At 32.5% G+C, this 25,374-nt stretch overlaps 1 protein-coding gene across 1 annotated transcript in view; it reads right to left on the bottom strand.

Moving 5' to 3' along the window:
- Nucleotides 1–200: 200 nt before the first annotated feature.
- LOC149778775 (uncharacterized) overlaps nucleotides 201–25,374 on the bottom strand; it is a 63,969-nt gene continuing 38,795 nt past the window's right edge. The window contains exons 15-19 of the mRNA XM_089939532.1: nucleotides 24,652–24,763; nucleotides 21,472–21,537; nucleotides 19,866–19,942; nucleotides 15,210–15,288; nucleotides 201–5,912 (exon numbers count right to left, since the gene is read on the bottom strand). Coding sequence (XP_089795658.1) covers nucleotides 5,667–5,912; nucleotides 15,210–15,288; nucleotides 19,866–19,942; nucleotides 21,472–21,537; nucleotides 24,652–24,763 — 580 coding nt within the window. The 3' untranslated portion in view covers nucleotides 201–5,666. The remainder of the gene's footprint in view (nucleotides 5,913–15,209; nucleotides 15,289–19,865; nucleotides 19,943–21,471; nucleotides 21,538–24,651; nucleotides 24,764–25,374) is intronic.

Below are 25,374 nucleotides of genomic sequence, written 5' to 3'. Positions count from 1 at the left end.
ATTTCATCTTGTATTACAAACAATGATATATTTTAACTTATGGCTTTGCCACAAGTCAAACTATCACAGTTCTTATACCACATGAAATATATCTGGTACGAAGATACAAAAACACACACATATATATATATATATATATATATATATATATATATATATATATATATATATATATATATATATATATATCTATCTCTTTCCTTCTCTCCCTCTCTCTCTCTCTCTCTAGATATATATATATATAGAAAGTAAAATTTAGCTATATTAGAAAGTACAAGTATATAGTAGTTTACCTCTCATTTGTAGTTAATAAATTAATTGCATGTAATCATTGACTGAATTCATTCAAGCTATGTTATTACACTGCATACCTGTAACACTCATTGATCTATTAAATGCAAACATGCTAGGAGTAAGAGATTCAGCGGCGAGCACATTCTATTTACAAAACCACCAAATTTCTATTTATTAAAAAAAAAAAATGCATAAATATTATAGGCCTATCACATATTTATATCTAAAAACAGACTAAAAAAGTAGTTTACAATAATAATAATACTAATAATCATAATCATAATAATTATATATTGTTATCCATCTTTTCTTCTTGCTTTTCACAATTTTGTCATGAACAATTTCTGTGTTCAATCTTTACCTATCTAAAATCCTGAAAAAGGTTAAAATAATTTTTACACACCTATGTACAGCAGTCTTTCACTAAATTAAATCTGCCATCAGCATAATGCTTTTACTACTGTGGGCATAGACATTGGAAAGGGGCCATGCTCATTCCACTTTGCTCAGCATAATGCTTTTACTACTGTGGCCATAGACATTGGAAAGGGGCCATGCTCATTCCACTTTGCTCAGCATAATGCTTTTACTACTGTGGGCATAGACATTGGAAAGGGGCCATGCTCATTCCACTTTGTTCAGCATAATGCTTTTACTACTGTGGGCACAGACATTGGAAACGGGTCATGCTCATTCCACTTTGCTCAGCATAATGCTTTTACTACTGTGGGCACAGACATTGGAAATGGGCCATGCTTATTCCACTTTGCTCAGCATAATGCTTTTACTACTGTGGGCACAGACATTGGAAAGGAGCCATGCTCATTCCACTTTGCTCAGCAGGACCTTAAACAGAGGAACTCGTACAAGTAGGGAAACCATTGTTAGGAGACGTGTCAATAAGTGGACAACCACTCTAAATGTAGATATGAGATGCCAGAATAAAACTCATCAAGGTCTCATTAATATCAAAGTGAATGATAAAAATCAAATTGAAATCCACTGTTAACTTGATGCTGAGAAAAGCAAAGGTCAGTAATCAGGGGCTATAACTCTTCTACATGATACTGCAGAGTGTTGGAAATGAGAATAATTTAAGGTTCCATCAATAAAACTGCATGACAAATTTTGTTCAAACCTAACAATCCTTGCTAAAGTGTTGCTGCAGAAATCAAAGTCAGGAGACCAGGCAATCAGGGAGTATAAATCAAATGGTGGTATGCTAACTGCATTCTTAACTCCATTAATTTGATAAAAAAAAGTTAAACTCAAATGAACGCATGATTTATCATCCAAAATAATGTTCAATAAATGGAACAGATATATAAAACAGCTTTTTCTGTATTAATCAGTCAATCACACAGAACTAACAAAGAAAGTCGAACCTGTACAGCTACATGTCTTAGCCATTGTTTTTCATCTGTCAGCACAATTAATGGTGCTTCTTGTGTGTTCCTATAACCTTGGTAATCAGAACATTTCAGTGAAATAGTTTTGTATAACCTTGGTAATCAGAACATTTCAATGAAATAGTTTTGTATAACCTTGGTAATCAGAACATTTCAATGAAATAGTTTTCTATAACCTTGGTAAACAGAACACTTCAATGAAATAGTTTTTTATATCTTTGGTATACAGAAAATTTCAATGAAATAGTTTTCTACAACCTTGGTAAATAGAACATTTCAGTGTAACAGTGTTCTATAACCTTGGTAAATAGAACAATTCAGTGTAATAGTGTTCTAAAACATTGGTAAATAGACCATTTCTGTGTATAAGTGTTCCCATAACCTTGGTAAATAGAACATTTCAATGTAATATGGTTTGTGTATGGCAAAAATATTTATAATTTACTGCTAAACAATCTTGAATACCACTAAATGTGTATCAAAAACATATAGTATGTAGCAGAAGTTATGTATTGTTATAAATATTGCATTCTAATACTCAGAGCAACACATCACTGAAAATATAAGCAAATTATAAAAGCTTTAACATAAAAAAATGTATCACTTGAAAAAGGGAAAGAGCTTCACCTCATGGAAAAATACATAAACCGGGATAATATCAAATAAAGACAGGCGTTTTCTGAAATTATGTTCCAAATCTGAATAGGGTGGGATAAAATGGTATTTAAAAAAATGAGAAATTAAAAAGCTTAAGCACTGATATTCGTCTAGGATGTGGACAGATATATGGACAGCTCTCTAACTGAAGCCAAATTGATTGTGTCAAGCTGCTGCCAAGGAAGGTTCAAGTTATATTGCAGAAACCATGGCAGGTTCAACAACTATATTGCAGAAACCAAAGTCAAAAGAACAGGAAATACCCAGGTATAACTTGTGCAAATGATGTCATGGTAAACTGGAAATCGAACTCAGTGAAGGTCTCATCACTGTAACTATAGATATGCATTTCAAATTTGGTTCAATTCCTAAAATTTCTAGCATGGACGTCTTCTTGTGAAAACCAAATTGTTATAAGACAGATGAACTCAAGATGGACTGACCTGACTGATATAGTGATCAGTGGAGTTTGCAGTGATCAGTGGAGTTTGCAGTGAGAGTCACTAATTTTAATGTATTTACATGTTACTTTACACACTGTTTATTGAAATTTTGTGTTCCACATGCCTCATAATGTACCTCAACATAAGATAACCTTATTTATAACGAGTCACAGTTTATGGTTCACAAAGACCATCATGATAGTGAGGGAGTTTGTACCAAGACTGACTTCACAAATACTATCCCAAAAAGCATACACATAAATGGCCCCCATCTTGTTACATAAGATATCTGTACATATTGACATAAGCTGTAGAAGCTAGTTGTAAATCATGATACTTTATCATTAACTGCTACTCATGTTGTATGAAAGCCATTAACATAATATTATTCAAGTAAATACTAACAACTGGATGAATTCTATGTAAACAATTCCATAGAAATAATAATTTTTATTGAATGTGGTATTTCATTTTCAACAAGTATTTTTGCAACGAACAACAGTTCTTACAAAAAAGAACTAAGGCAAAGGACCATGCTCAAGCGTAGTCAAAATGGCCCATCGGCAATGAGCTTCAAATGAATGACCCACTTGTGGAATTCTCTAGCAACTGAGCTATTCCATTTCTCAGATCAGACTGAATTAAGATATGGAATACATTTTTGTTAAACGAATGGATATTTCAGGTTAAAAATGCCTTTATCAAGTGAGCTGATGTGAAAATAAGTCAATTTAAACTTACATATTCAACATTTCCACTTAACTAAGTTAATCATATTTTAAATTAGTTGCTTTTCATTCATTTGAGACAGACCTTGACATGAAAAATCATTCTATAAATAAACATCATTTACAAATATTCAAGACATCAATATAAACTTTGCTCTGTTTGAAAGTATAACACAATGGCTCTAAGATATAATTCAACATGGTTGAGTGAGTACTTTTTTCCAGTATTTCTGAGGAAAACAATACAGCACCAAATTATAATGATAACCATGAACCTTGATAACACAAAAACTCAGGGCTTTTTCATCAAGAAAATCAGGTAAATTTCAGTTAGAAGCATGATTTTGAATGGGCAATGGTCTACACAGTAGAAACTTCAGTATAAATTGGATCATTCTTTACAAGTCATTGTCGGTACTTTCTGTAAGGTATTCTGAATATGACTGGTATTGGGTATTCGAATTGATTTTTTTTATATTGATATCAAGAAAGTAAACACTGTACAAATTTTGTCCAAAATGCTTTGCAGAAAATGTCTCACAATGACTTGCAAAAATAATCAATTTGTACAAGAATGTCTGTGTTTGCTATTGTCTTGTACAAATTAAATTTCTATTTGAAATTGACACTCATTTACCCACTCAATTTAACTAAACTCCCATACTGTCTAGGTTTGTAGTAATCAGTTTTAATCAGGTAAAATATCTACTCAGAAAAATGGAAAGGCATACATATTTGAAAATGTTGCAAGCGGATTTAGTAAACTATGACACACTTAAAATAATATAATTCTTTTAGAAAAAATTGCATAAATAATTTTATTTCTGATATCTATATTTTAATCATGAATGCTTCTATTTCATAAGGTAGCTAAGACAGTGACCAAAATTTTTCTCGAAACGTCTACAGACAATCCAATCCTATTGATATACTTCCTTACAAGTCCAAGTTAAACAACACAGACCCTGATCTACCACTATAAAATGCACTGGCAGATCCGGGTCTATGAAGTTTTGTTTTACTAATTATTCATGCCAAACTGCTGAGACCCAGATCTGCTGGAGCATTATGCAATGGCAGATCTGGGTCTCTGCAGTTTGCACTCAACTTATAAGTAAGTATATTAGGTAATTTTATTCTATAACCCTGTGAAGTTGGTGTTGTTCTTGTGGTCTTAGCGGCATTTTTCAGCACATTTTCTATACATGGTGGCCAGTATATATGGTGGAGAATGTACCAAGGTAAACCCCCAGAACAACCACCAACCCATGGGAAGCTACTGACAAGCTTTCTCACATATCCATGTTGATTGGCCAGAGGCTTGAACACAAGTCAATATATGTGAGACGTCTGTGATCTGTAAAGGTCAATGTTTTAGACCACTCAGAAGATCATAATGAAAATTCAAAGACTGAGTACGTTTATATTAAAAGTTGATAGCTGGATTGGATTGAACAAACTTGTTATATTACTAGTGTCTTATTTTCCATCCAATAAAATGTATCACTCATCCAAAACTAGGTGAAAAACCCATCATACATTATTTTCTCAATTAATGGCTATTAATACATAAAAGCAAGACAATAAAGACAAATTAATGTGACTTCTTACAAACACTGTAGTTTTATGCTGTCTTCAAAAACTGCCTTTTTATGCGCAGCATACATTTAGATGATGATATAATACCATTATTACACTTTTGTCCTGCTCAGGATTTGATTCACTGATACCGTTTTCATGCATTGCTCATATGCGTTATGAACTCTACTCTTTCTTCAAGCTACTGAATCAAAATCACCACAATTACATTTTTGCCAAATAGTCTTCATTTCTTAGAGTTAAGCTACAAATTGATAGTATAAATGAAAAAAAAATTGCTAAACTGTAACATTTTTTTCTAGTTGTGTTCTATGACAATAATGAAGATAAATTACAGGTTCTTATGTTGGAAAACAGAAAAAAAATCTATGTGCTATGAAAATAATGTAAATAAAATTTCAGGTCTTTGTACATTCAAGTTAATTTCTGATGTTATGAAAGTAAAATTTCAACTCTTTGTTCTCTTGTGTCAATTTCCAATGCTATTTAACTACAATCTCAGCTCTTCATTCTCTCTTGTTAATTTCCAATGTTATTTAAGAACTATGAATATATGGTAGGTACAGTTTCAGCATGTCGTTCTTGTGCTGGAGGCTGATGCTCTCCACCCTTTGCTGCAAGACATAGTTAGCATAGTCTCTTCGTTGGTCAACCTCAGGAATGGCCATCAAAGGCTCTTGTTCGATCTTCATCCTTTGCATCGATGCTGTAGAACCAGAAATAACCTTAATCTTGGTCGGAGTTGTTTGTGGTCGTCCAACTTTAGACAATGTTTCATTTGCCTATAAAATAATGAAAAGTTTCACTGATCAGAGAAGTCACAGTGTCATTTTTGTACACAGTAAAAAAGTCATTGAATTAGTTGCTTCAGATAACTCGGTATATTAAATAATCTTTCCTAATTACATATATATTAATTAGTGTTTTCTAATTAGACATGTTAAATGTTTCTTTTCCTAATTACATATACATTTTATAGTCTTTTATATATACTGATACATATAGATTTCTGACACTGAGACCTTTATTAGCACTGCTACGTTAAATTGATCATTGTTTCATGGATTAAAAATCTGAAAATGGAGGCAGAGACTGTAATGATTTGTATTTTTTAACATTTAACTGATCCCAAATAAGAGCATTCAAAGTAAAATGTTACACTGCATTTGAAACTTTTTTCTGCAAATTCTTACAGTGCACATCTTCAGGAATGATACTAATACCATAGTGTGATGCAGTTTATTATAGACATCAAAAGATTTGCATATAACCCATTCCACCCCCACCCCCCTATGTAGGATAAGGAATAAGACATTAAATGAGTTAAAGCTACCGTTACAAAATGGCATGCATGTATGTACAGAGCTGAACAGCATATCAGCACAGAAATGGCTATATAGTGCCCATTCAATGTTAAATCTTGAAAATGTAATGATAAAAAATTGCTATAAGGTTATAATAATTTATAAAGTTAAAACCTTAAAAAAATGCAACATGTAGTACTATAAGATAAACAAAAAAGATAATTATGTTAAAATTCTTTAATTGCTATATGAAATAAAAGATTTATAGGTTACGGCATTTGTATGGGAAAATATGAACGAGTTTTGGGATGGAATACTGCACGACCTTGGGATTGCAGTATATCCTTCCGACAAAATGAGTTCATATTTTCCCATACAAAGGCAGTAACCTTTTTATTATATGCTCATTTTTTTATTCTACCTAAGGTTTAATTATATAAACACAATACACTACAAGAAACAACGTAAATGAATGTATGCCGCATTCCAAACTAAATACACAAGCACATATTCATCATTACACAAATCAACATTATTACTGCGCATATAACTCCGCCCAGATAAATTTGAATTTGTCACACGCTCGACATAACTTTTGAAAGAAAATGGCATGTCTAGTTAAAATTGAAATTTGCAGTTATACTGTGAACGAATGTGCATTGCAACAACTTTTCCATTTGATCTGGAATGAATAGATTTTGGTATTTTTCTCGATTCTAGGAAATTTCGTGATTATTGACTGGATTTGTATGTGACAATTCCAAATGAAATACATGAGATTAATAAGCTAGGGAGAAGCGTGTTGACATCTGCAAATGTGTTTCTATTTCTGTCATTGAATGTTGGAAACCATAATGTGGGAGAAATATGAAGTCTTTCAATTGCAATTATCAAAAAGACATTATGGAATTTAACACTTAATTCATTTTGAGTGCAGTAAGGAGGATGCAATTGCACTTATCATCGAAATTATAGCACATTTCGAAATGTGTAATCCAGATTGTAAACCTATGACATGCCTCATGTAATTTGGATTAGCAGAATTAAGAAAATACATTTTGAGTAAATTCAGGATGTAAAACTGTAAGTATATTTTATTTTGCCATTCTTATCACCAGCTAAAGAAGAGAGTATATGACTTGTCACTTGTATGTTATTTGTAAGGACATTATCTTGCGTCTGTTATATAATGTAGCTAGCCTAAATCCATAAGACTGTATCAACATGGAATGTGCCAAAGCAGCTGGTATGTGGCAGTTCACGAATCATCTGTTTTAGTTCATTCAGAAACAATTTTAAACAACCACAATGTAAAGAGCCTCTTGCACGAGTGTACATGATTTGTGTACAAAATCAAAAGTGCTGGCGTCTGCATCCATTGTTTGTTTACAATAGAAAGTAGTTCCTTTACGCACGTGAATGCTGAATGTGTATTATCATGTGAGTTCAGTATCGGGTAATACTGAATGATTCTGACAATGTAAAGTTAACGGGGAAAAAAATGAGCATATAATAAACACATATATTAAACAGTCAGCACAATAATGCCTATATAGTGCCCAACGAAGTTAAATTTTGAAAATATAAAGACAAAAAATTGCTATTTTGTTACAATAATTTATAAAGATAAAACTGTTGAAAAATTTAAACATGTTGTATTATAAGATAAACAAAAAAGATAATAATGTTAAAATTCTTTAAAATGTAAATAAAATAAAAGATAAAGGCAAATAATAAAATCAATAAAACGGAGTGTCAATGTTTTTTTTATGCATAAACCACATCACCTCAAATGTTCAAGATTTTCCTTAGTGGTAAAAATATAAAATTTCTTGAGTTCAAATATTTTCAGTGTGATCAGCTGTTCATAAGATGTGGGACATATAAGACTTTTGTCTCAGTGTGTTAAGTGATACACTGGAAGAGAATATCCCAGTATGCTCCACTGTCAAGGACACTGACAATGTATGCACTATGACTGATCAATTTCATGAATATTATATAAAACAACTTATGTATATTTAACTAAGATATAAATTATATTCCAATGCATAGGATTTGGATGCCAAATATATCCACACTATTGTTTATCTAAATATCTCTTATGCAAATATAAATCAAAGATTTTGAACCAATATGAACCAAGATGTAAATAAATTTACATACTAGATACTTGTGTATAGTAGGCCAAGTCCAAGTGTATACAACATTGATCTGATGTCATATAATGTATCAGCCGATCAGGGTCTATGATGCTTGTTCTACTGATTACTCCCAACAAACTGTATAGATTCAGATCTGCCTGCACAATAAGTGATGGCAGATATGGGTCTGTGCAGTTTGTAGTTGGACTAGACTTAAGCAAGTATATACATATGGCATAAAAAATACAAATTACATATGATCAGTGCTTTTTGAAAGGGAAAGTTTTCTTAATGAGGTGGACCTATTCTTTGTCTCAATGTTTAAGAGATATACCATAGGGATCATAAAAAATCTGTTTGTCTGCAAACACTTTGTCTCAATGTTTAAGAGATATACCAATAGGGATCATACAAAATCTGTTTGTCTGCAAACACTTTGTCTCAATGTTTAAGAGATATACCAATAGGGATCATACAAAATCTGTTTGTCTGCAAACACTTTGTCTCAGTGTTTAAGAGATATACCAATAGGGATCATACAAAATCTGTTTGTCTGCAAACACTTTGTCTCAATGTTTAAGAGATCTACCATAGGGATCATATAAAATCTGTTTGTCTGCAAACACTTTGTCTCAATGTTTAAGAGATATACCAATAGGGATCATACAAAATCTGTTTGTCGGCAAACACTTTGTCTCAGTGTTTAAGAGATCTACCATAGGGATCATACAAAATCTGTTTGTCTGCAAACACTTTTTGGGAACACAAGGGAAATGTTTAAGCACAAGGGTGAAGTCTGAGATTTTTGAAGGTGTTCTGGCAAATGTCAGACACAATAAACCATGTATTATAATTTTTCCAGCACATGTACATACTAGGTAAGTACTGAAACTTATGAACAAAATAACAATAAAAATAAGTGCAAAACAACAAAGCCAGACCTGCCAACCTTACAAAAACCTCAATATTGCTGTCAATATTATTCCAAAAATTAAACAAATTTTCAGTAAAGCGTGATGAAATATCATGTACTGCTATTGTTGACTTGGAAAATATGCATTTGAAAACTCAGAAGTGTAGTCCAATGCAATGATGGCAAACATTATGCTCAACTAAAAGTTTGTAATGCCCACCCAGGCCTTAGTGACTTCCAGTTTTTGAAGTACACCCAGGCCTTAATGACCTCCAAATTGTAAAGGCCAGTTTGTAAAGTACACTCAGGCCTTAATGACCTTCAGTTTGTAAAGTACACTCAGGCCTTAATGACTTTCAGTTTGTAAAGTACACTCAGGCCTTAATGACTTTCAGTTTGTAAAGTACACTCAGGCCTTAATGACCTTCAGTTTGTAAAGTACACTTGATTATGCTTTAACATAAAAGCAAAAGCTTGATCATACAGGCATTTTGTTCATAAAAAAGTTGAGAACATTTTAAAGCATCCAAGGTACCCCTGTAAAGTTAGTCTAGTTTCCAGACCAACTCAAATGAATCTAACCTGCAAAGCTACATCCAGACCAAACCACCACAAACCAAAATCTGAATTGGACAAAAGTAATCATATTTTCTTATTTTTTTGCTGCTGTTCATAATTTGAGGGTCTTGTAAGACTTATGGTAAAATCATAAGGGTTGACAGGTCTGCAAACCTTTCTAAACTAGCTCAATCATATATTAATGTAAATTCATATACCATATATACTAGCTTCTAAGTCAATTCTAACTGGAAACAACATAGACTCTGATCTGCCATCACATAATACACTGGCAGATCAAGCTCCATGTTGTTAACTGTACTGATTGCTCCTAATAAACTGCATAGACCCAGATCTGCTGGGGTATTATGCAACTACAGATATGAGTCATGCAGTTTGCAGTTGGGCTCAACCTGAAAGCAAGTACAGATGGTACTTTTGTAGTTGCAAAAAATGGCATTTTTGTCAGTATTTAAAGTAGTGAATATATTTCTGAGAGGGCTGAGTGTCCTACTCTTCATTATTCATGGGTCTTTTGTGATTTGAAGCATGATAAATTTTATTAAAACTGTTTCACAGTGGTACTATATATATTTGCTAATAAGTCTAACTGCAAACAACACAGACCCTGATCTGCCAATGCAAAACATGCCAGCATCTCAGCATCTGTGCTACTGATTATTCCTAACTGCATAGATCCAGATCAACTAGTGCATTATTTGATAGCCGATCTGGGTCTGCAGAGTTTGCAGTTGGACATGACCTATCATCGCGTAAAAATGGTAGCTATGTGCTGATTTTGATGATACTGTGAATTCATTTATTTTGATGGCATACATTTTCATGGTTTTTATAGAAATATTTTTTTCTTGGTAACTTAGTTTTGCTAACTGTACAAGGCATTCTAATATTTCTACAGAAAGAAAAAAACTGTTCATTAGGTCTATAAATTTGTGGCTGCAGCATCTGCAAAATTTATGAAAATTGGTACCCCATGAAAAATTCTGAATTCACAAACTTGAAACATTAATTAATCGTTCATATTAATTTTGGTATGTGCAGCACCTGCAGACTTTATCAGAATCTGTACACATATGCAAACATGAGGCCAATCAGAAGCAAATTTACTCTTGAAACTGTTTCCATGAAGACAACAATATTGAATAATAACTGCAAAACAATGCTTAATCATTACATTTCACCATGCAATGGTGTGCAATGGAAGCAGCTGTAACACCAACGGAAATCATGTTGTTCACCATGGATCATGCACAATGAAAGCCATAATGCCACTGCAATCATGTCCTACAACATGATATAGTACACAATGAAAGCTATAACACAACCAACTGGAATCACGCTCTCTACCTTGGTATGGTATGCAGTGGAAACCATACCATTGGAATCATGCCCTTTGTCATGATGGTGTGCAGTAGAAGCCACATCACCAATGAAATTATGCCTTTCACCTTAGTATGGTGTGCAATGGAAGCCGATACACCAATGGAATCATGCCCTTCACCATAGTATGGTGTGCAGTGGAAGCCAAAACACCAATGGAATCATGCCTTTCACCTTAGTATGATGTGCAGTGAAAGCAAAAACACCAATGGAATCCTGCCTTTCACCTTAGTATGGTGTATAGTGGATACCAAGACACCTATGGATTCTTGCCTTTCACCTTATTGTGGTGTGCAGTGGAAGCCACAACACCAATGGAATCTTGCCTTTCACAGTAGTATGGTGTGCAGAGGAGGCCACAACTCCAATGGAATTATGCCTTTCACATTAGTATGGTGTGAAGTGCAAGCCAAACATCAATGGAATCAAGCCTTTCACCATGGTATGGTGTGCAGTGCAAGCCAAACACCAATGGAATCAAGCCTTTCACCATGGTATGGTGTGCAGTGCAAGCCAAACACCAATGGAATCAAGCCTTTCACCATGGTATGGTGTGCAAATGAGATTGATATCAGGGACAGGAAGTGGTGGGTGGGGGTGTTTAATATTTGTGTCAATAACTACAGAAATATTGAAAATGATTAAAATATTGAGTTATCATATCCTGGGCACCTAAAGGCATCATTAGTATAATATTTCAAAATGCTAATTTCAACTTTTTATTTTTCTGCAAATTAATGACTATGCAACTGAACTATTTATTGTTGTTGTAATGTGATCAAAAACATATAAGATTTTGCTCATTTATTAAAGATTTAAAGAACATAAATTCAGAACTTAATTGTGATTAAATGAGACTATCAATAAATTACTTAGTTTTAAAAATATAATCAAATGAGACCATCAATAAATTACTGACTTTTTAAACTGTGGTCAAATGAGACCATCAATTTATGATACTACTGTCTTTTAATGCACAATGAGAGAATACAATATTTCCAAACTACATAAATAATACAAGGAAATAATGACTTATGGAAATAAAATTGTACTGTCAACTTTGCTCAATTAAAACATCTTTATTTTTTATATTCTCTCCCTGCAAACTTACCAATTAACTATATAAGGGAAGCATATATAAAGTGGATGTCATGGATACATATGGGTTATTGCAGGAAAATTTATGATAAAACTTGTTCAAATCTGAATCTTTTAAAACCATTAACATGGAAAAGTATTCAGAAAAATAACAATAGAATTATCCTGCATAAATTTACATATCTGTTATGTCTAAAAATCTGAATTTGTAAAGATCAGAATATTTGTTCCAATACTTAGGATATTTATACTGTCAAATGAAAATTCAGTGACTCTTTTATCATAAATATTAAATTATATAGGACTACATATTAAATGAGGCAATGCCAATATCAGAAAAGAGTCAAACTTGATGAAAATAGTTACTAACACATAAAGTACAATGCAACAGGTCATGACAAAACTGATAGCTATTTGCATTTCAAACAAGACTATTTACCTCAAGCACAATGTATATACAAAAGAAACTGTGTAATTAAATGTCATATGGTTCTTGACCTTCGTTGTAGATCAAACTAAAATGGACTAATCATGTGCATGGCTATGAGATGGTTGCCGATAAATAAAACTGATTCATTAGATTTTTTATTTAATTTCTGTCAGTAACAAAGCATGAAACAGACATCAATCAATCACTTCCTTAATTTATAATTGTTTTAACCCTAAAAAAATATAAATATGACACTTCAGTAGATGAACAAAGAATCTAAATCAGCTTTCATTATAAAGATCCAGTTATGTTACAGTGCCTGTCATGAATATATGGATGCTTTAGAACATGATGAGTAGAATAATGGTCAATAAACAAAGGTCTCTGCAAGTAACTCATTACAAATTAATAGGAACAATTATTTATTTATTTACTTGGGGATTACTGGGATCAGAAACAAAACATGATCTTTTTCTACACTTGGATTTTTGAGATTTTCAATGATATTGTTGAGGTCACTTCCAGTATATCAAAATGTTCGAAGCCAAATATCATTGATAAAACCTTTAACAAAGAAAAAGAGTTGCATTTTTAAGTGCTCAGATATTTACAAGTTTTATGGTACAGAAAACATGCATACAAGATATCCCTATTTTTAAAATGGGATGTGTAGAAAGCCTTTCAGAGCTCATCACTAATACTTAGACTGGGGCAGAGTAACAAAAATGATTTCACTATTGTATGTTATTCACACTCATTTATCTTGAATTTCATAAAGGTAAGATTACTCTGTCTTATCCCAGGGCAACAAGGTCAGGTGCATATAATGTTAATTTCAGTCCATACCAGTGACATTATTTTCAAAATCCTGTTATCTTCCATGCATTAATATTAATTTATCCCAAAATTCTTGTATGTTTATTTACGTCAATTGTTGCACATGCCATGAGCATCTTTATGACAAATGATACTTTTTTTATACTCAAGAACAGGAAATGTTTATTTTTTAAGAAAAGTGTGTTGGGGTATGAAAAAGTAACTATGATACTTGTGTGGAAAGATTAGGAAAACACAAACCAAAGGCATTTAATTTTACATTACGATTGTTGTTTTACTGTAATCTAATGCCCTTTGGTCACACTGTCCAAAACAACTCTACAGACATCAAGAGAATTTGATTAATTTATTTTCAAGTACCAATATTCTCAGCAACAAAAACAGTTTTTTGTCTTGTACTTTTCCCTGTAATGACCCAAATAGTGCACAGGATGATGGGGTACCAATGAGTGTGTTTACATGTATTTGGTGGTGGTGGTGGTGGTGGGGATTGGGGGCAAATGGAGAATTAAAACCTCTTTGTACGAATACTCACCCATGATGATTTCGACTACAGTTAGTAAACCAAATGTAAAATTAAGGTTAGATATTATAAATAAACATAACAAGAATCTGTCCTGTTAAGAAAGGGTCCTGTTAAATAAGAATATGTTGATATATAAGTTACACTGTACATGTTATTACAAGCAGAAAATGTACATTAGTAATGAATCATTCAAGTCTAGTCCAAATTGTTAATAAAAATTGTTAATAAAAACACATGAGTGCAATATTTATTCAATTAAAATCACTGCCTGTGTATATTATTCTGTGGAAGCAAATGTAGGCATAGTAATGTATTAAAATGAAAAATTTCTTGAAATTATTGTATATGCCCCTTAGTGTTCATGACAGCTCTTTCATTAACTCTTCTAAACACAATAAATTATCCCTTAGTCTTCATGACAGCATATTTATTAATTTTACTAATCACAGTGAACTGCCCTTTAGTCTTCAGGACAGACTTATTATTCACTCTGCTAAACACAATAAACTGCCCCTGAGTATTCATGACAACCTAATTATTAACTCTATTGAACACAATGACCTGCCCCTTAGTGTTCATGCTAACCTATATATTAACTCTGCTAAACACAATGAACTACCCTTGAGTGTTCATGACAACCCATTTATTAACTCAACTAAACACAATGAACTGCCCCTTAATATTCATGACAACCTAATTATTAAGTCTACTAAACACAATGACCTGTCCCTTAGTGTTCATGTGAACCTATTTATTAACTCTGCTATACACAATGAACACACTGCTGAATGATTTCTAAATTCCTAAAGCCAAGTAAAGGAAAATGATTCTAAGAATTATGAGCTGTAAATCACTACATAAGGCTTACCTGTGCAACAACTGTCATCTGATGCCAGGTCTTTGCTCGTGAAAGCTGACTCTTAAACTCTTCCTCAAGATCTGAATGGCTGTATAAAAAAGAATTAAACTGTTTAAATATTGCCATGGATACTACAAGCGAGCTAAGTGGCTTTATCAAGTACATAAGACAGTTGACTTGGGCTGGTCTTGGAAAGTACAGAACTCATGACAAATGGATTAAAGTCTGATGCCCCCTAACACTTACTTTAAATCTGTAAAGAGCAAACTATGCTAGGACCTCTAGCTTTGTATTTATAAAACTTTACATTTCAAGTAACAAATTTTAATCCAGTATAATTTTTTTAAGTGAAATCAAGAAATGCAATGTTTAGACTGGTTAGAATATTTTTGAGAAATTCCGTAAAATTTCATGCCAGAGGGACCAGGCTTCAAATTCACACAAATTCTCCAAATCTGTCATCAAGTTCAGATTTTACATTATTTTGCTGATAGTTGATTACTGGTTGGTTGGTCTTTTTAATGCAGTTTCAAAAGGAGCTAAGATATTTCCCTGACTATACAATTAGGCATCTGACATGGCTGGCCTTGGCAAGTAAAGGTCCCATGACCCTTAGAGTACATGTCTGACATTCCACCAAGCGAGCTAAAAAGACTCTAACTGGGCCTGCAATATTTCAGACAATATGAAATATTTCTGTAAAAGACTGGCATAATAGAAAAGATACAAAATCACTGTGTTTGCTTTAAAGTTACCACATGAACACATTTTTGTTCTTTATAAAATATTCAAGGAAGTCCTCAAATTTGAGGATAAGGCAAGATAATATTAAGGTCTGTTCCAGTAAAACATACCCAAGACCCAGGGAAGGCACTTTTAATGTGTGTTACTCACCCACAGAAGAAATTTAGGATTTTCCTATCATTTTAATATCAACTTTTTGAAATCAATGTACCCTGGCATATAGTTTTAAAAAACTGCCTTCCCTGGGTACCATGAATGTTTAACTTGAACAGCCCAAAGGAAAATTCCAGACTGAATGATTGTCTTTATTACTGGATGCTTGTTACAAATCAAACAATTAGAAAGACATTTTTAAAAATTTCATTGTGTGAAAGCAAGTTTGAGCTGTTTAATGAAGGGACATGGTGTGGAAATGATAAAACACTTTAAGTTAAGTTTTGCAGTTAGGATTTTTGTTTCAAAATACTCACAAATGATAATCATTTTGAAAGGTCATTTCTGACTGGCTTATAGTGGAAACTCAACATAAGACTCAGGCTCATAGACTGGTTTTATTTTGTTGTTCTACTTGTTATTTTATGTGGAAAAAATGTAAACCCTAGATTGTCAGTACCTTCTGCCATAGCATAGCTAGGTTGAAGTTGTTTACAGTCTGATGAATCTTATCAATGATAAGTATAATATATAAAAAAATTCAATGGAAATTATTTATTTTAACATTAGTACACATAATGCAATAAGATCAGATGCTTTTGCTGCATCTGCACTTTGAAATTTATTTAAGTTGGGAGGGGTGGGGGTGAGGATCATTAGTGACTAAATCAATTAAACAAATACTAACATTACAATCAATGTAACACAAACTTTATCAACTGTTGTCCGCTTTCTCCAAGCATTTACAAACATGTATTCTTTGAAACTTTTCATGCAAAATAAAAACTGAGCTGTCAAATTTCTAAGAATATTCATAATAAAAACTGGAAACTGAGATTACATTATTCAACATTCAAAAGGAAAATTGTGAAAAAATAGCCTGGGAATCTAGCCAGGTCAACCACATATTAATACAGACAAGCCTGCCAGGTTTCATTTGTCTACCATTAGCAATTGTTTTCATGATCAACCTTACAAGGTTTTTATCAAAAATATATAAATCCAAACGGTTTGCAAATCTGTAAAAATAGGAAAAATGCTATAATGGCCTCAAAAAATCTAATCTGAAGATCAAATAAGACCATCTACATAAAAATAAAAATAAGTATGCAAAATCTAATTTCTCAACACCAAGTACAGGTATAATCCATTATAATGTGATGCTCAGGGATGAAAGAAAAACAGTGATATAAGAGGGATCATGTAACAAGTTTTTCAAAACATTTCCCCACAGAAAATGTGCATTGAAATTTCAATGTCATCAGTTTTAACTAACCTCTTGATCATATATCATTTGTTTTGCTCACTGGGTTTACTTCCTCCAAACATTAAACAGTGCAGACTGTATTAAAAGAACTTTTAACTTGTCTGAACTTGATAGTTCTTCTTTATTTTCATTAACAAATATAACACTACAATATGTTTTAGAAAATTTTGGAAGCTAAGGCAACATTGAACGCAGTGCTGGGATTAAAAATCTGCTAGGGATACAAATAACTGGCTTATCCAAAAGAATGTATTTAGGATGCTAAAAAGAGAGGTTACCTTAAATTAAAACTTGGAAGCCATACTGCCATCACGTTTATAAGCAGAATCGCATCATAATGAATCGTGTTATCATGGGTTTTACCTGTAATGATTTCTTTAACATGGTTACAAATTTTATTTAAAAAAGTTCCCAAAACTGAGAAAAAAAGTTGCAAAATATGGTCACAGTAAAGAAAACCCCAAACAAGTCTTAAGACCCATTTATAATATATAAATATCAATTTAGCTGAGCTATCGAACTTACAAGACAGTGTGTTGGCTTGATGGATAAAAAGACAAATGACCTTCAAATGGACAACACAAAACAAATATGTCTCCAACCTTGAGAAGGAAGACACAATTACTGAAACACCTCTCACATGTTCATGCTATTCAGTCTTGATCTTCATCTATATTACTGATTATTATTTGCCTCCATATAGCAAATTTAATTGAAGAAATTATATTGTATAAATGCTTATTTTTGTCGGTATTGTTTAAAGTCAATTTACTGAATGAAGCTTTAAACTGCATATATTTCGTGCTCAGGATGTCTAGAAATAACTGTATAAATTAGGGCCTAGGTAATTAACAGGGCATGGCGGTAATAATTATTTACTACAGTGTTGCTTCAGACAATAAAAAGCCTCAGTTAGCACCACATAACAACTGACAGCCACAGTTCAGTCTCAGTTAGCACCAGGTTACTACTGACATCCACAGTTCAGTCTCAGCACCACATAACACACTGACACCACAGTTCAGTCTCAGTTAGCACCAGGTTACTACTGACATCCACAGTTCAGTCTCAGCACCACATAACAAATGAAAGCCACAGTTCAGTCTCAGCACTGTGTAACACCTGATAGCCATAGTTCAGTGTCAATTAGTACCACGTAACAACTGATAGCCATAGTACAGTCTCAATTAGTACCAAGTAACAACTGATAGCCATAGTTCTGTGCAGCATTTGTGACTGTAAACAGTATGTACGAGAGTAAATATTATGTTATGTATATCTATATATTTTTTATTATTTTTATTCATGACTGTAAATTTGTAGTTATTGTACATAAAGAAGATATTACATAGTTTTGTACACATATATAGATTCTATTTTCAAATATTAAGAGTACCAATGATTACGCAGGATTTAGAAATAGGTCTTTACAGTCACAATAACAATATTAGTAATAAACCTGTTTATTAGTTTGGGGTCCTTTCCCATTGGATATGTTGATCAGGTAGTTGGGTTCTTAAAAGAATTAAGTTATTTCCCATGGATAGGTTTCTGTCAGATGGGTTCTTTTACAATGTGGGATATTGGCTAGATATTACCTAGTGAGTAGGAGAAAAATGCATTTAAGTGCCATATGCTTGTAAGGAAAGAGCTACATAATTGATTTTATTCCTATTTTGGATTCTTATAATCAAAAGTTCTTGTATTAATGTCAGTCTGCAGATTTATTTAATGTCGTTTTTAGATAATCTGAGAGGACACATTTGTTAGGATTATTTCAATTGAATTATAAAGTGCCCACCCACTAAAATATTATTCTGGGACCATTGTTAACTATTCAAAGGAGTTCTGGATAATGCCATTGTGAATTAACTGTACATTGACATTACCTAATTTAAAAAAGCTTTTTCTAAATTTATGACTGTTTGAAGCAAACTCCTGTTTTAAAAAGGAAGTGGACATTTATGATGGCTGCACCTCTAAGCATGCAGATAATTATGTGGGCAGTCCATGAATACCATGTTACATATGCTCGTAAAGCAAGCTACCTTCTACTTAACAAAGTCTTAGTTTTGTTTTTTGGTGTTAAAAAACTAGCAGTACACAATGTGTGATGGAATAGACCACTTAGCTTTGTTTTGCCCCAAAGAACTGAGGATGCTTTTTGGAAATAAAGACAGAATGATTTATCTTAAACCTCAGGGGAGTTCAGCCATTAATGATACTGAAAGAAGTTGTCAAATTCATATTACCCATAAGGGTAAAGAAATTTACAACAATCTCAATGAATAGATTGTTCAAGAGCACATATACATTATCTACAAAGATGATACCCGCTCTGACAAAGTGTGTGCATCTAAGAACAGGCAAATGAATATAACTGATCTCAAAATGCCAAGTACTGCTTCAAAATCACTAAAGTTGTACCGAGTGAAGTTTAGAACTTCACCCCATAAATTGACTGTCCTTTATTTTACTTATTGTTTAGTTTTTAGGCATACCTTCTGGCCAGTTTAATCTTCTCATTCATTTCATCAGTAGTCTCAGCCATGCTGACCCAAGGGGTGCTCATCCGCAACTGTAACAGAAACAATGGATGTAATCATTTGAGAATTCTTCCACTTTTCATTCAATCCATCCAAGTATTCATTTATTTGTAAATCCTCCTCCACCTCTCTCTGCATTTATCTTTTAATATCTATCTGTGTCATTCTTTGGATCTATCTCTTTAACACTCAATCTACCCATCTCTCAATCTCGCAATCTATTGTAACGTAAACACAATACAAATACATACACATACATAAAAGCAAAAAAACTGACTGCAATACAATGTTGAGAATAAAGGATGAGTATATAACGGCTCTGCCCATTCCAGTTTATTCATTGTTCAGTTGAAACATGAAATATACAATCACATACAAAACTACTTGTTGCAGTTACCCCTTTTTGTATATATGTTAATCTCACTAACCCTGTCTATAAACATGTTGATCTCAGTTACCCTATCTGTATATATGTTGATCTCAGTTACCCTGTCTGTATATATATTAATCTCAGTAATTTGTCTGTATATGTTAATAACGGTTATCCGATCTGTGTATATATGTTGATCTAAGATACCCACTCTGTATATATGCTTATCTCAATTAATGTCTCTGAATAAATGTTAATCTCTCACTCTACATTAAAATCGTGATCAACATTGGCAAGATTCAAGAGTTTTAAAATACCACTAATCATTATTGCAAAACTTCAAAATGACTCAGAATAACTTAATTTTTTTAAGGTCATTTCATCAGTATAACAGAAGAATTTGAGATCTTCTTCTGAGGTCAAATGAATAAATATTTATCCATGGCAAGTCATTCTCAAGCACAGCCCTTAAAGAATATGACATATCCCTTGTGTGGATAATTCATCATGCAACAGCAAAGTAAGAGCAATAATTATATATTATCACATAATTTCTGGCGATTTGCAATAGAGGTATGGTAATATCAGCAAATCTAAAAATGTAAGTATAGCAGATCCAATAAATCTAAGTATGTCTTTAATAATAAGCATTACTAGATTATCTTTTGATATGTATAAAACACTGAGAATCCAGTTATGACATGATTCTGATGACACCCTTTTTCACTGGCTAACATAACATAATGTTGTTTACACTGTTATGATCAACATAGTGTATTTCCATGGCATGATACAATGAAAACAGCATTTTCACTATACTGAAGGAAGCTGAATTTGAAAATTTTGGAATTAAATCATGTAACAAAACAAATATACACTTTTGTTTCAGTCAATATTAAGATTTATCAACCAGTAGATATATCATGTTGATCTCCACTTTTGGCATCAGTCAATGTGAGGTTTACTGGTTCATAATACTTCATAGTTACCTCAACACAGGTCAATACTTGTATCAGTAATTGTGAGTATGGTAGATTCAGCACGCATGCAACACAAAATGTTTGCAAATTACTGGTCAACAATGTTACATCAAATATTGAGTATACATCATTAATGAGCATAAAATTGCTGCCATAGCTCATGAAACATTGTCCTTTACTTTTTTCTCCACAAGACATTATACCCAGTTACCTGATTCCTAGGCAGAATCAGAGGGGTCAATGAAGGCAGCTTGGGATATTCTGGATACGCTGAAGTCTGAAAGAAAAAAAAATTGAATGAACAATATTTTCCAACTATGTACATCTCTATTCTTCTGTTTACTGAAATGTGCTTCCCTTGAAAATTTGAGCAAACATTTTTGAGATGTGAGAACTAAAGAAATGTATACTGTCACAAATTTTTAATTTAAACAAGAAGTCACTGACCTTTAAAGAAAGATCAGATTAAAAAATGTAGAGGGTCTAATGCAATGAGTACCTTATACCGAAAATTAGTCCATGTGGATGGTATCATGACCCTATGTAGAAACTGAAATAAGTCAATGTTCTGGAAATTAAATTACCATGCAATCTGACAGAAAGCCACTCTGAAGTATAACAGAAAAGGTAGTTACACTGTCATGAACTCCTTTCAAGTGAAAATTTAAATAAACTGAAAGGTAGGCTTTTTCAAGTTCTCAAATAATGCATTAAGCATTTGAATAAACCATCTGAGCATTAATTTCTACTTTCACATACATGGACACCTATTTTATTATATGAAAAGAATTACATTCTTTTTAAAATATAAAAAATTCTTTTCACACATGTGAATCTGCTTTTTACATAAGTCAATTAAAAAATTGTACATATGTAAAATTCTTTCTGACAAATGTGAAAAGGATTTTTACAGATGTGGAAAAGAATTTGACATGTGATGAAGAAAACAAAAAAAATGCTCTTTTCAACATGTGTAAAATTCTTTTTTGCAAATGTAAAATTCTGTTTTACATAAAATAAACAAATGTGAAACACCGTCTTTAAATTGTGAAATAAATTGAAATTGTTTAACATATGTATAAGTGAATTTCACTTTAAAAAAATTATCTGAAACAGTAATTCACTGGTAATAATATTTCACATATGTGAAAAGATTTTTAAATATGTGAAATAAAAGCTCATTTTCCATATGTAAATTTGTTTTGTAGATATGTAACATAAATCAATTATTTTGTATATACAAAATGAATTTCAAATGTATGAGAAACATATTCACTTATATAAGAAAGTTCACATAACAAACATTTATGTGAAATAAACTAATTTTCTTCACGTATGTTAAACTCATTTTCACATATGTAAAAGACTTTTTCACATATCTTAAAGTCTTTTTTTCAATGATGAAGAAATTATTGATTTCATATATCTGAAAAACTATTTTACATATGTGTCAATAACTTCATGTATGTGAAATAAAGTCTAACTGTTTCACATATGCAGCATTTTCCCCACAAAATTTGTGAAAATAAATAAAGAACAAATACTCAATTGGCTTCCAACTCAAATGTTTAGAATGAGCATCACTCATGCAAGAGCTACTTAAACCCACCATCATCTATGTTTACCTTTCCCTTTTCATCAAAATTACATATTGATCTCAATATACTGAGTACTAAAGCAGCACATTTGTCATTCCATCCCACATCACTAACTGGTGCATTAAAATTTCACTTCCTATGAAAAGTGTCAAAATTTGTGAGCTAAAAAAGACATTTTCCCCTACAAATTGCAAGCCTTAAGATATCTGAATGGACGACGTATCCTTTTCATTTAAACAGCAACTGCTCAGAAAAGCTCTGCAATATTAGTGTATGAAAACCATAACAGTACAATATAGGTTGCCTGATACTGTTTGACTGGTATAACACAAAATTAAATAATTAAGAAAACAGTATATGGATAAATAAATTTCTACATCCCTATACTGTTCTCTCCTTCACTTATTTTTTTAGGTTCAGCGACAACAGAATATATACAGGTATAGCAGTGATATTTTGTTATTAATCCCATGACAGGTCCAATAACAATAACACTCCATGACCATTTCCAGGATAATTATCAAAGATTTTGGAAATATGAAAAATACAAGACAGAATTAGCAACTGTTTACACTATGCTGTTGATTTATCTGCACATAAACATCATTTCTACTTATAACAACATGATGACTTTCTAACTTTCCCTATGAGGGGCCCCAAGTGGCCGAGTGGTCTAAAGCACTCTCCGTTACGGATCATTGCCATCTCACCTTTGCCTGCGTGGGTTCGAGTCTCAGATTCAGTCAATGTCGGTATGTGAGAAAGCTTGCCAGTAGCTTCTCGTGGGTCAGTGGTTCTTTCCGGGGTTTTCCCAGTTCTTCCTCCACCGTTAATACTGGTCGCCATGTATAGCCTATCGTGTGCTGAAAAATGGCATTAAACACTACAACAACAACAACAACTTTCCCTACTTAATGTAAACTTCTATGACACAAACAGTGCTTAGCAAGCTCACAAATGTTTCATACTTGACAAGGTTCTCAAATACCATGTCACTTGAACATATCGCAAATACCATGTCACTAAAGCATATCACATATACCATGTCACTGAAACATATTACATATACCATGTCACTGAAACATATCACAAATACTGTCACTGAAACATATCATATATATATATATATATCTCATGTAATGAAATGTATCCCAAGATATTTTGATTATGATTACAAATTTATGCAAAACTATGTTGGACAAGAATTTGGGTCATGTTTAGTGGCATTTAATAGAACATTACTAAGGAAACCAATGGAAAGAGGTCTTCTCATACATTATGTGATTGCAGATTTGCTGGTGGTATTATTGCTTCCATATTACATACCGACACTGAAATCAACTGGCTTCTTTCTTGCCACAAGTGCAAGATATTGACAATGTTTTGTGTAGATATATGCTATAGAAGTGAATTTATTGTTCAGAAAAAGAAAAGTTCATCGACAGACAGACAGATTGTTAGTAGACAGAGTCATATCATAATAAACTCTACAAAAAGGCTGGCTTTAAAAATGCCATTGGAATTTAAACAAAGACATAACCTTTAAGCATTACTGAATAAAGTATACAGTCACCAAGTTTAGGTACATAACATATCTTCATCACAGGATTTACCCATAATGCAAATCTGTTCTCAATAGTTCTAATGGAGTGAAAAAAATCACAATGTCAAAAGGGCATAAAGACAAAAATGGACAGAACAAAGAAATGGAAAAATTAATTCTATATGCTGTCTGCTTCTTAAAGTAGAGATGTAATTAATAATTTGTGTTACATGAACTATCAACACATTACCATGGAGTGCTGTGCACTGCCAAGTAAGTTGACATCCAGTCTGTACAGTAGAACCTGACTCTTGTATTCACTAACAGCTAACAGGAGCTGCAGAAGATCTGTTAGTAGCTGTCTGTAATGTATGAAATGTACAGATACATAAATAGTATTTATCACTATGGGCATAAATAATATTCATCACTATGGACATAAATAATAGTCATCACTATTGACATAAATAGTAGTCATCACTATGGACATAAATAGTACTGATCACAATGGACATAAATAATAGTCATCACTATGGACATAAATAATAGTCATCACTATGGACATAAATAATGGTCATCACAATGCACATAAATAGTATCCATCACTATGGACATAAATAATAGTCATAACTATGGACATAAATAATAGTCATCACTATGGACATAAAAAATAGTCATCACAATGCACATAAATAGTATCCATCACTATGGACATAAATAATAGTCATCACTATGGACATAAATAATAGTCATCACAATGCACATAAATAGTATCCATCACTATGGATAAAAATAATAGTCATCACTATGGACATAAATAATAGTCATCACTATGGACATAAATTTTATTATAATAGTCATCATCATGGACATAAATAGTATTCATCACTATTGACATAAATAGTATCCATCACTATGGACATTAGTAGTATCAATCACGATGAACATTTCTTCCTTGCTTGCTTTAGCAAAG

This window comes from Sinohyriopsis cumingii, chromosome 17, assembly GCF_028554795.1.
Source record: "Sinohyriopsis cumingii isolate HCF-2022 chromosome 17, ASM2855479v2, whole genome shotgun sequence".
Lineage (NCBI taxonomy): Eukaryota > Metazoa > Mollusca > Bivalvia > Unionida > Unionidae > Sinohyriopsis > Sinohyriopsis cumingii.
Note: the sequence above shows the minus strand (reverse complement) of the source record. Positions and strands in the feature narration are given on the sequence as shown.